This window comes from Coturnix japonica, chromosome 1, assembly GCF_054131305.1.
Source record: "Coturnix japonica strain WE chromosome 1, WE-NBRP24, whole genome shotgun sequence".
Classification (NCBI taxonomy): Eukaryota; Metazoa; Chordata; class Aves; order Galliformes; family Phasianidae; genus Coturnix; species Coturnix japonica.
The window spans coordinates 80,165,801-80,178,971 of NC_140663.1; the positions used below are offsets into that span (position 1 = coordinate 80,165,801).

Sequence of the window (13,171 nt, forward strand, 5' to 3'; positions counted from 1 at the left end):
ATTATTATGCAGATGTCTCTTATTCTATTCACAAGTATCTCTCCCAGGTTCAGCGTCTTACACATGACCAGAACTCAAGCAAGTACTGCATTTAAAGGGCCACACTAAACCTCTTATGGCTAAGCTTCTCTTTTTATTTAGTGACTCTTTGAACCCATGTGAGATTACCTTTAATGCCTGGTCCTAACAAAGATGGGATTTCATAATGTGGTTAAGGTAGAAGTTTAGATGCCCAGACTCAAATAATGGTTTGTGGAAATTCAAACTCTCACTAACTACAAACATACATGTAAGAAAAACTGGGAGATTCTCAAGGCTGTTGACTATGAAAAATTAGCAAGACATAAAAATCTAATCCTGGATTGGCTGTAAGAAAAAGGTATACTTTATGCCATCAATAAGGATGAAAAAGTTGAAACTCCAAGTGGGCAGCTCACTGTTACATCTCCAATACAGGAGGATTAAGCTTTTCTTAACACAGCCTATTGTATTCCTCCTTGAAGCACTTATCATGGATATGCTAGTTATCTCTTGCACCTGTGCACAATTGCACCGTATTTGCTCCATCAAAGCATGTTCCCCAAGTAAAATGCAACTTTCTGGTCATCAGTATAGTGACAGATCTTGAGCATAAGAGGAATATTTTACACAAATTTCTTCAACAAGATTGATGTTGATTAAATACAAGGTCCCTTGTAGGTCTGTTCTGTAGTCCTGCTTTTTGTTCTACAGCTTTCAGGAACTGAATTATTTCTTCCTCTGTAAGATCAGGGAAGGGGCTGGGTATCAATAATACTTCTCTGCTGATTAGCTTCTATACAGGGAGATGAGCAGCTCAGGGGCATTACTAGAGCTATAAATACTAGTCTAAAACTATAGGATGTTAGAGACATAGGAGCAAGGCACTCCCACTCATCCTTTTCATTTGCAATCACATGGTGAAGTTAAAGAGCCCAGTCCTGTGAGGTGTTAAGTGCCTCATGAAAAACAGCAATCCCCTTCCAACTGACAGAGGCCAGAGAGCAATCAATGTTTCATGGGACTGGGCCTATTTTTTAAGGAGACTCCATATGATCTTAGTGGGTTTTGCTAGAGCACTCTCCACAGGAACATGGTGAAGTTCAATATACAATATACTATGAGGTATGTGCGTAAAAAAGCTGCACACTCCTTGAAAGTACCCATGAACTTATGAAGATTGAGCACAAAGAAAAACACTGTCATGACTTCATCCGAAATTGGTTCAGTATGTATACACCAAATTAGGTGTTGGTAGTGCAGTCCTTTCACCAGAGACCATCTCTGATTCCTAGTGCTTTTTTGTGATGCCACTGACAGAGGGAGAATGGAGTCACATCCAAGGAAGCATATCCTAGGTCTCCTGAGTCTGTGGGGCCAGTGAGTGCAGGGAAGGCCCCCAGACTGAATGAACAGTTCTAATGGAGAACAAGAGGCTTTAGAACATTTGTTGGAGCTGAGGGAGTCTCTGAGCTGAGACGAAAAAGGAGAGGGACATAACATTATCCCATCGATGCCACAAAAAAGTTCTGCTCTGCAGAAAGAAGAGCATCCTAGCTTACATCCTAGCTTATATCTACTACCTGTCTGCAGGTGAGTGTAAGCTGGGGCAATGGTGGGGAAGAAAAAGGAAGCAAGGACAAGAGAGGTGAAGGGAAATAAGCAGACAAATCTTTCGGTTATGCACAGTAACAAAAATCTCATTTTTTTCTTCTTCAGTCATCATAACATGCACTTAAAGCAGTAGACAACCACTGTGTCAAACTCCACACAAAGACAGAACACTGGGGATCTCGTTTAGGCTGCTAACTTCACGAGATGGGATTAGTTAAGGATTGTCCTTCCCCTTACATCTCTTCTCTCATTCAGTGTCAACTTTCTTGAATCTGTTCACATCGACTCCTCCAAAACCTGGATCCCACTTAGGAAAACAGAATTTGGGAGCTGCTCACATCAGTTGATCCCTCTCCATTTCCTCCTGTAATTCTCACCTTTCCACACCAAAACCCAAACACTTCCTCTGCTACTTTCTTTCAAATAGCAAGTCTAAGGAAAGCATATTCATAGTGTTTGAGGCACATGAAAAAAACTTTTGCAGTGACTTAAAGATGGGGCCTTAGAAGTCAGACTTTTGTCAGATTTTGCACTTTCTCATAAAAAGGAAACATTACTTTAAAATCATCCCAAGTTTACTTCAATATTTGCTTTCAGGATTACCTGCTTTCATTTAATAACAATAACTAAAATATTTGTAAAAGACAGCAAAAATGCCTGAAGAAAAAGAGATCTGATATGTAGTTCACTCTCACGGTATCCTTCACCTCTAGTGAGGGTCTGGAGCAGTATATAATAGCTAATATTACACCTGACAAAAAAAAGGAAGTGAGTTTTATGGAGCACAAAAAGGCTAAAATTTATAGCCTACTGCATAGTTTGACGGCAGTTAATAAACTCACTGACAAAGTGTGTGCTGAGATAGATAGTAGAAATTCTACAGAAATTGCCTATTCCTGAAGCGGCAATGGAACATTTCTACTTTTATAAACAAAAAAGAAGAAGAAGAAAAAGAAAAAGGTCATAACAACCTGGAACTGAACTGAAGAAACGAATACAGCAAAGCCATCTCAAAAGCACTGAATGGGCATAGAGACCACTATGTGTGTATGTGTATACAGATATATATATATATAGGAAGCCCAGTGAAGCAATTTCAAATGAGTAATCTGTGTCAAAATGAACTGATGCTAAATGACAAAAATAAAATTTCAGTGTCTATTAAAATCTACACTGGAGATGGCAAGAAGTTTTCTGGAACCTGTACAATGTTTTGGGAATTCAGAAAGAAGTACATACCGGTAACAGGGAGACCATGGATTTGTTCTGAAAATGACAGTCCTGTAATAAAGATTACTGGTTCCAGAACAGACTGCAGCAAAACTGAAAGAACATGAGGCACGCAGAAAGTGCACTGTATCACAGAATCACAGAATGGCCTGGGTTGAAAAGGACCATAACGATCATGTAGTTTCAACCCTCCCCACCAACCAGCAGACCAGGCTGCCCAGAGCCACATCCAGCCTGGCCTTGAATGCCTCCAGGGATAGGGCAATCAACCTCCTTGGGCAACCTGTTCCAGTGCATCATCACCCTCTGTGTGAAAAACTTTCTCCTAATCCCTAACCTAAACCTCCCCATCTCAGTTTAAAACCATTCCCCCTTGTCCTATCACTATTCACCCTAATAAACAGGCGTTCCCCCTCCTGTTTAAATGCTCCCTTCAAGTACTGGAAGAGTGCAATGAGGTCTCCCTGTATAAGAAAAATGGCAGAAAAATAAAAAGGAAGATATTCTTTTTCAATTGGGTATTATGAAAGTGGTGGTGACTCAATTGCAAGGAGCAGATACTAAGTCCCTGTGTTGTGGAACAAGGTCCACAGTGGACCTGAACAGGCTTAGAAGAGCTACGCCTGCGGAAAATAATAAAAAGAATATTGCATCAACAAAATCTGAAGAAATTGAAGCAAATGCAACCCAAAAAATCAGGTGAAGAACAAGATGTGTTTAATCTGTAATCGCCCCTTAGAGTAGTACGATATATGAAGCCAACTGCTTTCTCTGCAGTAAAAGCCGAGGGAAACAAAGGCAATCCAGTCCAGCCACGTGCCTCAGAACAGGGCCGATGCCGCGGCCATGGAGGCCCAGGGCAGCTGAGGGGGGGCCGAAGGGTGGGGCCGAAGGGTGGGGATGGGGCGTCTGTGACGGCACAGCGCGTCACAATGCGGGGCTGGCATCGAGGCCAGCAGCGGGCAGCGCTGCTGCACTTTGGCCTGGGCCAGCGGTGAGTGCAGCAGCAGGGGGAAGGCTGTGCTGGGCCGGGCGCGACCTGCGGCCCGCGAGGGCTTTGGGAGCCTGCAGTGCCGGCAGCGAGCGCTCAGGGGAGCCTGTGAGCGGCTCTCTGGGCAGCCGGCAGCGGCGCTGGCCTCAGCCCCCGCTGCCTCCCAGCTCCCTCGGCCCCGCTCCTACCTGAGCCCAGGGGCTGTGTGTGGCTCCTGGCCCCGCTCCCCCAGCCGTGCTCGAGCTCCCACCCAGCCCCTCTCACTGACCTCCCCTCTCTCATCTCTTCCAGATCATGGCTTTGGCGTTTTTCTTCGCCTTGTTGGCGCGGACAGTGGCTTTCGTTGGTGATGAGTTGGATGCGGAAACGCTTGAACGCATGCGTGAGCGTGAGGTGTTTCTGCAAGAGCAGATGACACTGCAGTGGCAGCACGTAGAGAACCTGGGGCAGAGCTGGATAGGCATTCGAGCCTTGTCCTCTGTGTTGCCTTACGGGAAGGTTTGCAGCCTTCTGGAACGCATGCGTCAGGTGTTTCTGCGAAAGCGGATGGCAAAGCTTCCGCTTCCGCTTCTGCTTCCACAATTAGAAGAGAGCAACCTGGAGAAGAGCAGGGTGGATATTCAAGCCTTGCTCTTGTCTGTGTTGCCTTACTGGAAGGTTTGCAGTGTTGTTTGCATTCTCTTCCTTTTTCTCTGGTTCATGTGGAAGATCTGTAAAAAGTTCCAGAGAACTGAAGACATCAGTGATGAGGAGAGCTCCATCCGTCAGCAGGAGCAGCAGGAGGAGCAACGGGAACCGGAGGTGCAGCAGGAGAAAGCGGAAGAGGAGGGGAGTAATCTTCTCCGTGCTGATGTGCTCTGGCCAGAGCAAATTCATCGAGATAACTGTGAGCAGGTCCTCCTCCTCTTTGGTCGCCTCATCAACTTATGCCAGTATCTGGTGTCAGATACTTTCTTTCCGGTGCCAGAGCACCCCATCGGGGTGGGCAGTGCCTATGAAGGCTGGTGTCCCCCTGAGGGTGAACCCATGTTCCGCCTGCTTGTGCCCCTGTCGGCCCCCCGTGGGCACGTTTTCCACCTCGATCTGGGTGCCGCAGGGGAGCTGCCAGCAAGGAACTCCCGCATCCGTGTAGATCTGGAATGCACGTGCGGGAGGGAGCAGGAGATGGGTATGCGGTGCTTTCTCCACACCTCCGAGGAAGAGCTGGGAGATCAGCAGCCCAGCCTGCTACGTGACTTCTGCAAGGACGCCTACCTAGACGCGGAGAAGACTGCCCGATGGTTCCAGGTGCTGATCACAAATGCCTGGAAATACATGCCTGAGGCAGAGACATGCACTATGAGTGTGGGGTTCTCCGGGCGCTCCTGCAGGATTCATCTGACAGACATCCACAAAACAGACTTCGTTGCTGAGACCGTATTTGGCATCCAGCAAGAGAATACGGACATCTTTCTGAGCAGCCAGGAGACAGAGGCTGCTTTTACCCCCAGCACAACCTGGCCACAGAGTTGTGCGGTGGCTGAGGAAAAGTTTTTCCAGCACATAGCCACCCATGACCAGGGGAACACTTTCAACAACCTCAGATACGTGCAAGTGGGTGCCCACATCCTGGCGGGCCAGAATTTTTCTCCCTACCAACTGAGGACAGTGATCATGCACCTCCTGACTGCCATCCCTCCGGAAGGCTGGCATGTGAGCTATTTCCTGCAGCGGATGGATGACATCTTGCGCTACCTGCGCTGCTGTGTGGAGGAAAAACGCCTGAACCATTTCCTCATAGGAAATGAGGACGTGCCTGAGGAGATTATCTTGCCGCAGGAATTCCGAGCGTCCCAACCGCTCAACCTCCTCCAGCACCTGGTGCAAGATCCAGACAGCTATGAGCAGGCACTGCAGGAGTTGCAGGAGCTGCAAGATCGGCTCACAGGCCTGCTGATCGATAGCAATTGAGAGACGCCCACTTGTCCTACAGACCAGCACTCTGGACATGGAGAAGACACCACTCAGCAGGCAGTCGGAATTGCTCCCCAATGTTTTCTCCACAACAAACCAACAGTGCGGTAGCCAGAGTGCTGAACTGAATATGCACAAGGGAGCAGCTGATGTGAGACTACACTGTCCTTCCTTCACCACCCTGAGGACCACCTGGGGAGAGAGAAGATGCTCAGCCTCCTACAGACTCTCCAGGATACGGAGAAAACTGCAACCTGGTTCCAGGAACTGGTGAGAGAAGCCTGGGTAGCTATGACTCGACTGTCAACAGTGCGGTGCGATTTGAGGCCCTCTGTCTGCTTCTGCAAGCTCTGGCTGACAACCACCTCTTGCAGAGTCCTCTGGATTGAGCTCAGGCTCAGGGTACAGCAAGAGGACTTGGACACATTTCTGTCCTTTGAGTAGGCAGGGGCTGTTGATAGCAGAAGCACGAGGAGGCCACAGAGATGCGATGCAGCGATGCAGAGACTTCTTTGGGAAACAGCCGCTACAGCAGGCTACATTTGATGGATTTCAAAAGAAGCTGCTTACTTAAGGCAGCGTTTGGACTACAGCAAGACCATGAAGACATCTATCCGAGCAGCCAGGAAACAGAGACAGCTAGACCCATATCCTGGTAGCCACCGGCATTTCTACATATGCCATGTTAGTCCAGGTTTTTAGATGCCGGGACCACATGGAGTGAAGAAGAATCATCTTTGTCCACACTGAAGAAATAGTTAAATAGTTAAATATAGTTAATGTAGATCAGAAAATGCATATTATTAAAACATATACATTGATATCTCATCAATGTATATGTTTTAATAAAAATTCAATAAAAATTTATAAGATTTTATAAAAATTATAAAAAATTATAAAATTTTATAAAAACTATAAAAATTTATAAAATTTTATAAAAATTATAAAAATTTATAAAATTTTATAAAAATTATAAAATTTTATAAAAATTAATAAAAATTAAAAAACAAACCAAACTTGTGGTATATGTGCCCTTCTTTTGGTCAAACTAATGCATCAGCTTTGGGACACTGGTGGATGGCAGGCTGAGACTAACAATCGCAGAAGCCAGCTTTAAGCTTGACTATGTTCATTAGACATTATTTTTGGGCTTTGTAACTTAGGTTCGTGGTGAAGGCGTGGCCAGGACCCCCTTTTCTGCAGAGCTGGCACTGACATCAGCACAGAAAAAAAGTAACACAAATACATTAATCTGACTTAAGGCGGGGTAAACCAATGTCATTGCAGCTGACTTTCCTCCCACTCATCAAAAATTCTGTAGCAACTAAGCAAATACAAAGCAACTAAAAACCGCCAGCTAGGCCAAAGACCGTAACTGTTCCCATGCTTTTAACTGGAGAGAGAAGTAAAAAGTGTTGATCTGTAAGCCAAAGGAACACTCATTTCTTCCTTCTCTATACAGTCCTTCACATGTGCCACCATTCTGTTATAGCATAATGAAGGAAGTAATCTAGAAAGTGACATGGGTTCCTGTTAGCCACACTATTTCTTGAGTCCAAGAATCATTTAACAGCCATTAGGAGGGAAGAAATTTTGGTTTTCAGACTTTAGGTAAGACCACCATTATTTCACAGAATCGCAGAATTGTAGGGGTTGGAAGGGACCTCCAGAGATTATCGAATCCAACCCCCCTGCCAAAGCAGGCTCCCTACACCACGTCGCACAGGTAGGCGTCCAGGCGGGTCTTGAATGTCTCCAGAGAAGGAGACTCCACCCCCTCCCTGGGCAGCCTGTTCCAGTGCTCTGTCACACTCACATGTAAAGAAGTTCAACCGCACATTCGTGCGGAACTTCCTATGCTGTACTTTCATCCCATTACCCGTAGTCCTATCCCCACGCACTACTGAAAAGAGACCAGCCTCACCACTATGGCTCCCACACCTCAGGTATTTATCAACATGGATCAAGTCCTTTCTCAGCCTTCTTTTGTCAAGGCTAAACAGACCCAGTTCCCTAAGTCTCTCCTCATAGGGGAGATGCTCCAGGCCCTTCACCATCTTAGTGGCCCTCCGCTGGACTCTTTCCAAGAGATCCCTGTCTTTTTTGTCCTGGGGAGCCCAGAACTGGACACAATATTCCAGATGAGGCCTCACCAGGGCAGAGTAGAGGGGGAGGATCACCTCCTTCGACCTGCTGGACACGCTCTTTTTAATACACCCCAGTATGCCATTGGCTTTTTTGGCTACAAGGGCACACTGCTGGCTCATGGTCAATCTGTCGTCCACCAGGACACCCAGGTTCCTCTCAGCAGAGCTCCTCTCCAGCAGGTCTTCCTCCAGCCTGTACTGGTGCATGCAATTATTTCTACCTAGGTGCAAGACTCTACACTTGCTTTTGTTAAACCTCATCCGGTTTCTTACTGCCCAGCTCTCCAGCCTGTCCAGGTCTCACTGAATGGCAGCACGGCCTTCAGGCGTGTCAGCCAATCCTCCCAACTACGTGTCATCAGCAAACTTGCTGAGGGTGGTCATCAAGGTCCTCATCAAGGTCGTTGATGAAGATGTTGAACAAGACCGGACCCAGTACAGACCCCTGGGGGACACCGCTAGTTACAGGCCTCCAACCGGACACCGCACCGCCAGCGACAACCCTCTGCACTCTGCCAGTCAGCCAATTCTCAACCCACTTCACTGTCCACTCATCTATCCCATACTTCCTCAGCTTTGTTCTAAGGATGTCACGGGGGACAGTATCAAAAGCCTTACAATTCTTGTCAGCAATATACATCTCAGGAACTTGCTTATTAAGATCAGAATTATTTACTCCAATTAACGCTATTTAAGAAAATTTTAAAACTACATGGAATGAAGATTCACATAAACAAGAGACTACAGTTCTGATTCAGATCCTGGAATATCCAGTAATACTCATTAAGAGTTGCCCATAATGTGTGCTATTTAGTCTGTCGTGATCCCTTAAAGGAGTAAAAGAATTGGTGAAAACTAATCTAACTGCAGGCAAACCTAAGGGAGACCCTGGGAACTCAGAAAAACATAGACAAGGCTCAAGATGGACAGGCCCACTTGATTTACTGCACTGCAGATAGGCTGAAACACACTCGTCTCAGAGATCCCTCTCTTGAGTCAAGAAGTCCAGAGTGGACAAAAACTGAGATTTAAAGTGGACCTGAACAGGCTTAGAAGAGCTACATCTGCGGAAAATAATAAAAAGAATATTGCATCAACAAAATCTGAAGAAATTGAAGCAAATGCAACCCAAAAAATCAGGTGAAGAACAAGATGTGTTTAATCTGTAATCGCCCCTTAGAGTAGTACGATATATGAAGCCAACTGCTTTCTCTGCAGTAAAAGCCGAGGGAAACAAAGGCAATCCAGTCCGGCCACGTGCCTCAGAACAGGGCCGATGCCGCGGCCATGGAGGCCCAGGGCAGCTGAGGGGGGGCCGAAGGGTGGGGCCGAAGGGTGGGGATGGGGCGTCTGTGACGGCACAGCGCGTCACAATGCGGGGCTGGCATCGAGGCCAGCAGCGGGCAGCGCTGCTGCACTTTGGCCTGGGCCAGCGGTGAGTGCAGCAGCAGGGGGAAGGCTGTGCTGGGCCGGGCGCGAACTGCGGCCCGCGAGGGCTTTGGGAGCCTGCAGTGCCGGCAGCGAGCGCTCAGGGGAGCCTGTGAGCGGCTCTCTGGGCAGCCGGCAGCGGCGCTGGCCTCAGCCCCCGCTGCCTCCCAGCTCCCTCGGCCCCGCTCCTACCTGAGCCCAGGGGCTGTGTGTGGCTCCTGGCCCCGCTCCCCCAGCCGTGCTCGAGCTCCCACCCAGCCCCTCTCACTGACCTCCCCTCTCTCATCTCTTCCAGATCATGGCTTTGGCGTTTTTCTTCGCCTTGTTGGCGCGGACAGTGGCTTTCGTTGGTGATGAGTTGGATGCGGAAACGCTTGAACGCATGCGTGAGCGTGAGGTGTTTCTGCAAGAGCAGATGACACTGCAGTGGCAGCACGTAGAGAACCTGGGGCAGAGCTGGATAGGCATTCGAGCCTTGTCCTCTGTGTTGCCTTACGGGAAGGTTTGCAGCCTTCTGGAACGCATGCGTCAGGTGTTTCTGCGAAAGCGGATGGCAAAGCTTCCGCTTCCGCTTCCGCTTCCACAATTAGAAGAGAGCAACCTGGAGAAGAGCAGGGTGGATATTCAAGCCTTGCTCTTGTCTGTGTTGCCTTACTGGAAGGTTTGCAGTGTTGTTTGCATTCTCTTCCTTTTTCTCTGGTTCATGTGGAAGATCTGTAAAAAGTTCCAGAGAACTGAAGACATCAGTGATGAGGAGAGCTCCATCCGTCAGCAGGAGCAGCAGGAGGAGCAACGGGAACCGGAGGTGCAGCAGGAGAAAGCGGAAGAGGAGGGGAGTAATCTTCTCCGTGCTGATGTGCTCTGGCCAGAGCAAATTCATCGAGATAACTGTGAGCAGGTCCTCCTCCTCTTTGGTCGCCTCATCAACTTATGCCAGTATCTGGTGTCAGATACTTTCTTTCCGGTGCCAGAGCACCCCATTGGGGTGGGCAGTGCCTATGAAGGCTGGTGTCCCCCTGAGGGTGAACCCATGTTCCGCCTGCTTGTGCCCCTGTCGGCCCCCCGTGGGCACGTTTTCCACCTCGATCTGGGTGCCGCAGGGGAGCTGCCAGCAAGGAACTCCCGCATCCGTGTAGATCTGGAATGCACGTGCGGGAGGGAGCAGGAGATGGGTATGCGGTGCTTTCTCCACACCTCCGAGGAAGAGCTGGGAGATCAGCAGCCCAGCCTGCTACGTGACTTCTGCAAGGACGCCTACCTAGACGCGGAGAAGACTGCCCGATGGTTCCAGGTGCTGATCACAAATGCCTGGAAATACATGCCTGAGGCAGAGACATGCACTATGAGTGTGGGGTTCTCCGGGCGCTCCTGCAGGATTCATCTGACAGACATCCACAAAACAGACTTCGTTGCTGAGACCGTATTTGGCGTCCAGCAAGAGAATACGGACATCTTTCTGAGCAGCCAGGAGACAGAGGCTGCTTTTACCCCCAGCACAACCTGGCCACAGAGTTGTGCGGTGGCTGAGGAAAAGTTTTTCCAGCACATAGCCACCCATGACCAGGGGAACACTTTCAACAACCTCAGATACGTGCAAGTGGGTGCCCACATCCTGGCGGGCCAGAATTTTTCTCCCTACCAACTGAGGACAGTGATCATGCACCTCCTGACTGCCATCCCTCCGGAAGGCTGGCATGTGAGCTATTTCCTGCAGCGGATGGATGACATCTTGCGCTACCTGCGCTGCTGTGTGGAGGAAAAACGCCTGAACCATTTCCTCATAGGAAATGAGGACGTGCCTGAGGAGATTATCTTGCCGCAGGAATTCCGAGCGTCCCAACCGCTCAACCTCCTCCAGCACCTGGTGCAAGATCCAGACAGCTATGAGCAGGCACTGCAGGAGTTGCAGGAGCTGCAAGATCGGCTCACAGGCCTGCTGATCGATAGCAATTGAGAGACGCCCACTTGTCCTACAGACCAGCACTCTGGACATGGAGAAGACACCACTCAGCAGGCAGTCGGAATTGCTCCCCAATGTTTTCTTCACAACAAACCAACAGTGCGGTAGCCAGAGTGCTGAACTGAATATGCACAAGGGAGCAGCTGATGTGAGACTACACTGTCCTTCCTTCACCACCCTGAGGACCACCTGGGGAGAGAGAAGATGCTCAGCCTCCTACAGACTCTCCAGGATACGGAGAAAACTGCAACCTGGTTCCAGGAACTGGTGAGAGAAGCCTGGGTAGCTATGACTCGACTGTCAACAGTGCGGTGCGATTTGAGGCCCTCTGTCTGCTTCTGCAAGCTCTGGCTGACAACCACCTCTTGCAGAGTCCTCTGGATTGAGCTCAGGCTCAGGGTACAGCAAGAGGACTTGGACACATTTCTGTCCTTTGAGTAGGCAGGGGCTGTTGATAGCAGAAGCACGAGGAGGCCACAGAGATGCGATGCAGCGATGCAGAGACTTCTTTGGGAAACAGCCGCTACAGCAGGCTACATTTGATGGATTTCAAAAGAAGCTGCTTACTTAAGGCAGCGTTTGGACTACAGCAAGACCATGAAGACATCTATCCGAGCAGCCAGGAAACAGAGACAGCTAGACCCATATCCTGGTAGCCACCGGCATTTCTACATATGCCATGTTAGTCCAGGTTTTTAGATGCCGGGACCACATGGAGTGAAGAAGAATCATCTTTGTCCACACTGAAGAAATAGTTAAATAGTTAAATATAGTTAATGTAGATCAGAAAATGCATATTATTAAAACATATACATTGATATCTCATCAATGTATATGTTTTAATAAAAATTCAATAAAAATTTATAAGATTTTATAAAAATTATAAAAAATTATAAAATTTTATAAAAACTATAAAAATTTATAAAATTTTATAAAAATTATAAAAATTTATAAAATTTTATAAAAATTATAAAATTTTATAAAAATTAATAAAAATTAAAAAACAAACCAAACTTGTGGTATATGTGCCTTTCTTTTGGTCAAACTAATGCATCAGCTTTGGGACACTGGTGGATGGCAGGCTGAGACTAACAATCGCAGAAGCCAGCTTTAAGCTTGACTATGTTCATTAGACATTATTTTTGGGCTTTGTAACTTAGGTTCGTGGTGAAGGCGTGGCCAGGACCCCCTTTTCTGCAGAGCTGGCACTGACATCAGCACAGAAAAAAAGTAACACAAATACATTAATCTGACTTAAGGCGGGGTAAACCAATGTCATTGCAGCTGACTTTCCTCCCACTCATCAAAAATTCTGTAGCAACTAAGCAAATACAAAGCAACTAAAAACCGCCAGCTAGGCCAAAGACCGTAACTGTTCCCATGCTTTTAACTGGAGAGAGAAGTAAAAAGTGTTGATCTGTAAGCCAAAGGAACACTCATTTCTTCCTTCTCTATACAGTCCTTCACATGTGCCACCATTCTGTTATAGCATAATGAAGGAAGTAATCTAGAAAGTGACATGGGTTCCTGTTAGCCACACTATTTCTTGAGTCCAAGAATCATTTAACAGCCATTAGGAGGGAAGAAATTTTGGTTTTCAGACTTTAGGTAAGACCACCATTATTTCACAGAATCGCAGAATTGTAGGGGTTGGAAGGGACCTCCAGAGATTATCGAATCCAACCCCCCTGCCAAAGCAGGCTCCCTACACCACGTCGCACAGGTAGGCGTCCAGGCGGGTCTTGAATGTCTCCAGAGAAGGAGACTCCACCCCCTCCCTGGGCAGCCTGTTCCAGTGCTCTGTCACACTCACATGTAAAGAAGTTCAAC

At 47.7% G+C, this 13,171-nt stretch overlaps 2 protein-coding genes across 2 annotated transcripts; both read left to right on the plus strand.

The window, feature by feature from the left end:
• Positions 1 to 3,749: 3,749 nt before the first annotated feature.
• On the plus strand, positions 3,750 to 6,592 carry LOC146762542 (inositol 1,4,5-trisphosphate receptor-interacting protein-like 1). Its single transcript, XM_085546564.1, has one exon. The coding sequence runs from the start codon at positions 4,148 to 4,150 to the stop codon at positions 5,801 to 5,803; it is 1,656 nt and encodes a 551-aa protein (XP_085402690.1). The 5' UTR covers positions 3,750 to 4,147; the 3' UTR covers positions 5,804 to 6,592.
• Positions 6,593 to 9,466: 2,874 nt separating this feature from the next.
• On the plus strand, positions 9,467 to 12,124 carry LOC146762543 (inositol 1,4,5-trisphosphate receptor-interacting protein-like 1). The gene has a single exon (XM_085546554.1). It carries the CDS (start codon positions 9,680 to 9,682, stop codon positions 11,333 to 11,335), a length of 1,656 nt encoding a protein of 551 aa, XP_085402680.1. The 5' UTR covers positions 9,467 to 9,679; the 3' UTR covers positions 11,336 to 12,124.
• The last annotated feature ends 1,047 nt before the right edge of the window (positions 12,125 to 13,171 follow it).